The sequence below is a fragment of the Danio rerio genome, chromosome 11 (assembly GCF_052040795.2).
Source record: "Danio rerio strain M-AB ecotype USA chromosome 11, GRCz13ab, whole genome shotgun sequence".
Classification (NCBI taxonomy): Eukaryota; Metazoa; Chordata; class Actinopteri; order Cypriniformes; family Danionidae; genus Danio; species Danio rerio.
In genome coordinates this window covers 47,690,001-47,697,500 of record NC_141031.1, presented here as the reverse complement: position 1 = coordinate 47,697,500, position 7,500 = coordinate 47,690,001, and the positions used below count along the sequence as shown (strand labels likewise).

The 7,500-nt window shown below is 35.7% G+C and overlaps 2 protein-coding genes across 7 annotated transcripts in view; one reads left to right on the top strand and one right to left on the bottom strand.

Moving 5' to 3' along the window:
* The window catches only part of tomm20b (translocase of outer mitochondrial membrane 20b), a 575,852-nt gene that overhangs the window by 378,627 nt on the left and 189,725 nt on the right, over nt 1–7,500 (top strand). The gene's annotated exons all lie outside the window — the stretch shown is intronic.
* strn (striatin, calmodulin binding protein) overlaps nt 1–7,500 on the bottom strand; it is a 104,990-nt gene that overhangs the window by 25,768 nt on the left and 71,722 nt on the right. For all 6 annotated transcript variants that reach the window (XM_087272862.1, XM_087272861.1, XM_087272863.1 and 3 more), the window contains 2 exon segments: nt 1,283–1,386; nt 359–432 (listed from right to left, as the gene is read on the bottom strand). In XM_087272862.1, coding sequence (XP_087128988.1) covers nt 359–432; nt 1,283–1,386 — 178 coding nt within the window.

Here is a 7,500-nt window from a genome sequence, read left to right as displayed (position 1 = left end):
GCTATAACTTTAGTTAGTTTCAGTCAGTTTTGTATGTACACAATACAGTTTCAGTTAGTTCTAGTTTTTGAAACTCTTGTTTTTATTTTTATTTCAGTTAACGACAGTTATTTACATTGTAGTTTTTTGTTTGTTTTCATTAACTATAATAACATTGCCCTCCGGCTCTTCACTGTCATCCGCAAACCCCCTCCCCCACTCTTCACTGTCGTCAGCAAAAAAAAAAACCTCACCCCGCTCCTCACTTTTATCCATGATACATATTACGTTTGACTTTAATTCGCCGTGTCGTCTCCCTTAAAGTTACATCTTTGAGGCAAGTGTAACATCATGCATGTGTGTGTGTGTGTGTGTGTACCGGAGTCGTAGCTGGGCGGCTTCATGTCCCCCTGGTTGAGTTCGGTGCCGTACTTCAGCTTGTGGAATTTGGCCCTGCAGAGGAAAGAGAAGCTGGTGCTTAAAAATAATCTACAATCATTTTACAGAAATGGCAGTTTATTATTATTATTTATATACACAGTAGAAGTCAGAATTATTAGACCCCCTGATTTTTTTTCTCACCATTTTCTGTTTAACATAGAGCAGATTGTTTCAACACATTTCTAATCATAATAGTGTTAATAACTCATCTCTAATAACTGATTTATTTTATCTTTGCCATGATGACAGCACATAATATTAGACTAGATATTCTTCAAGACACTTCTATACAGCTTAAAGTGACATTTAAAGCCTTATCTAGGTTAATTAGGTTAACTGGGCAGGTTAGGGTAATTAGGCAAGTTATTGTACAACGATGGTTTGTTTTGTAGACTATCGAGAAAAAAAATTGCTTAAAGAGGCTAATAATATTGACCTTGCAATGGTGTTTAAAAAATTAAAAACTGCTTTTATTCTAGCCGAAATAAAACAAATAAGAAGAAAGAATATTATCAGACATACTGTGAAAATTTCCCTGCTCTCCTAAACATCATTTGGGAAATATTTAAAAAAGAAAAATAATTCAAAGTGGGGATAATAATTCTGACCTTAGCTGTATATATAAAGTGATTTCTTTGATCCAATAATAATTGCATTGATTAAAACAAACATTTGACTGAATATACAAAATTGTGCTCGTTATTTAAAGAAGCACGTGTGTAGGGTGTGTTTTATTATACGAATGATTAAATCTGACTGTTTAATCTAAAATATTAAACATTATTGGTTACTAACGACTACTATCTTGCTTGCTCGCTTATACACACTCACACACTCTTCTCTCTCTCACACACACACTGACCTCTCCTGCTTGAGAGCGTACTCCAGCATTTTTATCCTCCGCACCAGATCTTTCTTCAGGTTCTCCTGGCCTTTCCTCTCGCCCTGCAGGAACGCGATCTGAGCCTGAAACACACACATTTACACACACACATTTACATACCCTCATTCAGATGCTCTGCAGACAGTTCATACAGTTAAAAACACTCATGCACCTTTCTCTTTTCCTGCCATATTACTGCCAAACGAGATAATGTAGGTGAACGGAGAACTTTGCATGTGAGGAAAAAAAATCATGCGAATAATACAAACAAAACAGAATAAAATGTTAAATAATATTAAAATTAAATACAGTTTAAAAGCTAAATAAAAGAGTGTAAGCATATTTACAGAAATAGATTGACCATTTTAATGTAAGTTGTATTTATTATTTATTTATTTTTGGTCTGGGTGGCTCACTGTGTTACATTATTGCCTCGTAGCAAGAAGGTCTCCGCTTCAAATCCCGGCTGGGTCAGTGGTGTTTCTGTGTGGAGTTTGCATGTTCTCCCCATGTTGGCATGGGTTTCCTCCGGGTGCTCCGGTTTCCCCCACAGCCCAAACACATGCGCTATAGGGGAACTGATCAACTAAACTGGCTGTAGTGTGTGTGTGTGTGTGAGAAATTAGTGTGTATGGGTGTTTCCCAGTGCTGGGTGGCAGCTGTAATGAAATCAACTGTGTAAAACATATGCTGGAATAGTTGGTGGTTCATCCTGCTGTGACGACCCCTGATTAATCAGCTTGTTAAGTGTGACGTCACACGAAGAGGCTTCCAGATCCAAGCGCTCTATCAACCTGTATAGTAAGACTCGTAATAAACGTTTACAAAGCGCTGTAATACTTTCAAAAATCACCATCGCAATAAATATACAAGTTTGATGCTCTATTAGAAATGGACTTTGCATTTGATGAAAGATGCCCTAAAATAGATGCAGCTGTAATGCAGAACGTCTGCTTTCTTTGACTCTCTCATACTCGATTCTCTTCCGTTTACCCAATAATCAGATCTGAGCATTTCACATCACAGTTTTCATTTGTTTACTGTCATAATGTGAGCTATAATTCAGAGTAAACACAGCAAACAGTCTGAGAAGGGTCTGCTACAAACCTACTGTAGGGTGCTCACTATCTAGACAGCATCAAATGGGCTGATATTTTAGACACAACACAGAGATGTATAGCAAATGTAAATAAAGCATCATTAAAAAGAACAATACGTTCCCATTCCAGTGTTTGAGTCCACATTTCTGTGTGTGTGTGTGTGTGTGTGTGTGGAGAACATCAGTCACTCATGAGCAGATCCAGATGCAGATCATCTGCGCATACTGTGCAGCAAACACATGACTACTGCTCTATCAGGCATACCCAACACACACTCTCACAGATGATCAAACATTTTCTCATGCACAAACACTCGCAGACACTCTTAAACACACATACTTTCTCTCTCACACACACACACACACACACACACACACACACACACACACACACACACAGCTGTGGGAACCAAGGCCAGTGCAGTGTTGTGGTGTTGTGCGTAACACAGATATTTGCGCTCTGGAATGTTGATAGAGATGTGGAAACTCCCAGCATTCCCATCATCACTGACCCAAACACCACAGCGGGTCGCTACAGCGGAATGAACTGCCAACTATTCCAGCATATGTGTTACACAGCGGATGCCCTTCCAGAGGCAACCTAGTACCTGGGAAATACCCAAACACACTCATACACTCCGGCCAGTTTAGTTCATCAATTCCCCTATAGCGCATGTGTTTAAGAGCTGCATGTGTCAGATCAGCAGGTTTACTGTGAGCTGAATGGACTTACACTGTTCTTACACACAACCTCTGACACTGCACAACAATCTGATTAAAGCAGCACTAAACCAGAGTGAGAACAGATCAGACAAACATCCTTTACAGTAGCCAATCAGAGGACAGAACATCCTCTACAGTGGCCAATCAGAGGACAGAACATCCTCAACTGCAACCAATTAAAGGACAGAACATCCTCTACAGTAGCCAATCAGAGGACAGAACATCCTCCACTGCAACCAATCAGAGGACAGAACATCCTTTACAGTGGCCAATCAGTGGACAGAACATCCTCCACTGCAACCAATCAGAAGACAGAACATCCTCTACTGCAGCCAATCAGAGGACAAAACATCCTCTACAGTGGCAAATCAGAGGACAGAACATCCTCCACTGCAACCAAAGGACAGAACATCTACTGCAGCCAATCAGAGTGCAGAACATCCTCTACTGCAGCCAATCAGAGGACAGAACATCCTCTACAGTAGCCAATCAGAGTGCAGAACATCCTCTTCTGCAGCCAATCAGAGGACAGAACATCCTCTACAGTAGCCAATCAGAGTGCAGAACATCCTCTTCTGCAGCCAATCAGAGGACAGAACATCCTCTACAGTAGCCAATCAGAGTGCAGAACATACTCTTCTGCAGCCAATCAGAGTGCAGAACATCCTCTACTGCAGCCAATCAGAGTGCAGAACATCCTCTACTGCAGCCAATCAGTGCACTGAAAATACTCTACATCAGCCAATCAGATTATAGAAGTAGCAAATCAAAGAACAGAACATTTATTTACACAGAAATAAAGGAAATTATTATGGAACATTATTATATTAAACAACATTAAATAAGAGTTTAACGTCTTTAAAGAAGTTACATTTATGCTCAGCACTGTGTGTGTGTGTGTGTGTATTTGTATATTTTTGTCTGAATGTGTACGCAGTTTATTTTTTTAATCCCTCCATGTTTACAGAATTTTTTTTTAGAATGAGGAAAAAGTGTGCTGGTTTCTCTCTCTCTCTCTCTCTCTCTCTCTCTCTCTCTCTCTGTGTGTGTGTGTGTGTGTGTGTGTCCTTCAGCTCATATGTCTGCTGTCTGGCCTACATGCTGGAGGATCTGGGTAAGCATCATTCAGAGACTATTAAAAGACCATTAAAAGTCAAACTCTGGTCCACATTGTGACTTATTCTGCTCAAGAATTGCCCAGTTAAAGATAAACAGACAGACTGAGATGTCAAATGACCAACTACAGGAACCTTATACAGACACAAGAGGGAGACATTATATGAAAATATATATAAACACATTTTATATATAGACAAACGCTCATTTTACTTTTATTTTCAAATTAACTGCTAATGTAAACTCGTACTGCATCTCTCTACTGATCACAGTATAAACACTAATAATAACAACAATAACTAATGTATAACAACATAACATTAACTGTCATCATCCTGCCACCGGGATGCTTAAATTTACACAGGTGGTGTAGAGAGAACGCTCTCGGGATCGTGAAGCACTTATGGTGTATGGCCAAACACGCTATATAAATACACACATTACTTCACTTTTTGCTTTTAAATCCTAAATCAAGATTGGCTTCATTTAAGCTGAACATGTTTAAGTCTGTGTTGCAAAAGTGGAGGCAACAATTAAGGGGATTAATAAATCATAAGAGTTCACCCTTAGCTGATGATTGACTATAAAGTGTTTGGCATGCTGTCCCGGGAGAGAGCCCTGGACTCGTAATGTAAGATCCTCGAGCCCGGGGCTCCCTCCCATTTGCAGGGCGAGAGGGGAGTTTGAGCTATGGCAGGTGTTGAGAACACCCCCCCCCCTCTTGTGTACAGCTGATGACTGGCTGATTATAATTTGCTATGTAGATATACTCTTGGTTGAGAATTTGATTATGGTGTTAATTTAGATTGATCAATTCACTAATGACCAAGCTTAATTTGGAACCGGAACCTCTGATATATGATCCGGCACTTTCTTTTAATGACCCCCCTCCTCACACACACACCCTCATCCCGCTCTTAATTTTCTTCCACGACTACCCAACCCTCATCACTTTCATCTTTAACACCCGCTGGGAAACTTTCGCAAGCATGGGGAGAACATGGTCCCATTAAGGATTTGAACCAGTGACATTCTTGCTGTGAGGCAGCAGTGCTAACCACTGTGCCGCCCTATAGAGGGAAAGGTGAAGGAGTAGAGGTGGAAGGCGGATTCTTCAAGGTGAAGAAAACTGTAGGAAGAAACTCTGGTTGTTTACAGTGAGTTAGGACTATATGATTGGTGAATCATGCGTGAGTTAATGCGGGACCAGCCGTGTTCAATCCTAATCACCTGCTCCTCTCAAAATTAGTTTATAAATAAACTACACCTAATAAGTAAATCCGAGGATCAACGCATCAATTTGGATCTTGATATCTCACTACAGCACAGATTATTCATTTTACTTCAGCTTACTCAAATATTTATCAGGGGGTCACCTAAGCGGAATGAACCACCAACTATTCCAGCATATGAATAATGCATTAGATACCCTTCCAGCCGCAACCCAGTACTGGGAAACATCCATACACACTCATTCACACACACACTATGGCCAATTTAGTTCAGTTCCCCTATAGCGCATGTTTTTGGACTGTGGGGGAAACCGGAGCACCCGGAGGAAACCCACACCAACACGGGGAGAACATGCAAACTCCACACAGAAACACCAACTGACCCAGCCGGGACTCAAACCAGTGACCTTCTTGCTGTGAGGCCACAGTGCTGACCACAGGTTATTCAATCCAATCTAAAAAGCAGGTGATGCATTCATTCATTCATGTATTCATCAGATGAGCACAGAAACCCCCCCAAACGTCTTGCACAGATCAGGAAAGCACTCACTATTATGATAAAAAACAAAACTAGGCCAAAGTGAGTCACAGTAAAGGAGGACAGATGCACTGAATGATGGGAAAATTCCTCACAAACACGAGGAGCTAAACACGGAGAACTCCCAGAAACACCAACCCATTAAAGCTCATTTGCATATCCTTAAAGTGTGTTGAAGACCTCCATATCAGCCTGAGGAAAACATTAATCAAATGATCTGCATGCAGCTTGATGAGAACTGTGTGCTAATATGCGCATTACATTACATGTTTACATTATAAATGTTAACATAATAATAATGTACATAATGAAATAAAGGGTTTACATAATAATCATAAACAATATAATTAAATAAGTGTCTACATAATAATGAATGATAATAAATGTAGTTTACATAATAATAATAATAATAACAATAATAATAATATAATAAAATAATTGTCTACATAATGATAAATGATATAACAAATTTAGTGTTTACATATTAATAACAATAATATAGAAGATAATTGCTGACATAAACAATATAATGAAAAAAGTGTTTATGTAAGACAAAAAGTACATAATAATAATATACATAATATAAAAAAAGGACTGAATTCGTAAAAAATTTAATAACATAAGTGTTTACATAATAATAATAATAATAATAATAATATAATGAAAATATGTGTCTACATAATAATAAATAATTTACTAAATTAAGTCTTTACATAAAATAATAATAATAAAAATAATAATAAACATATTATTAAAAATTAACTCTTTACATAATAATATTAATAATAATAAACATATTATTAAAAATTAACTCTTTACATAATAATAATAATAAACATATTATTAAAAATTAACTCTTTACATAATAATAATAATAAACATATTATTAAAATTAACTCTTTACATAATAATAATATTATTAATAATAAACATATTATTAAAAATTAACTCTTTACATAATAATAATATTAATAATAATAAACATATTATTAAAAATTAACTCTTTACATAATAATAATATTAATAATAATAAACATATTATTAAAAATTAACTCTTTACATAATAATAATAATAAACATATTATTAAAATTAACTCTTTACATAATAATAATATTAATAATAATAAACATATTATTAAAAATTAACTCTTTACATAATAATAATATTAATAATAATAAACATATTATTAAAAATTAACTCTTTACATAATAATAATAATAAACATATTATTAAAATTAACTCTTTACATAATAATAATATTAATAATAATAAACATATTATTAAAAATTAACTCTTTACATAATAATAATATTAATAATAATAAACATATTATTAAAAATTAACTCTTTACATAATAATAATAATAAACATATTATTAAAATTAACTCTTTACATAATAATAATAATAATAATAATAATAATAATAATAATAATAATAATATTATTAAAAAATAAGTCTTTAAATAATAATAAACTATATACATAATA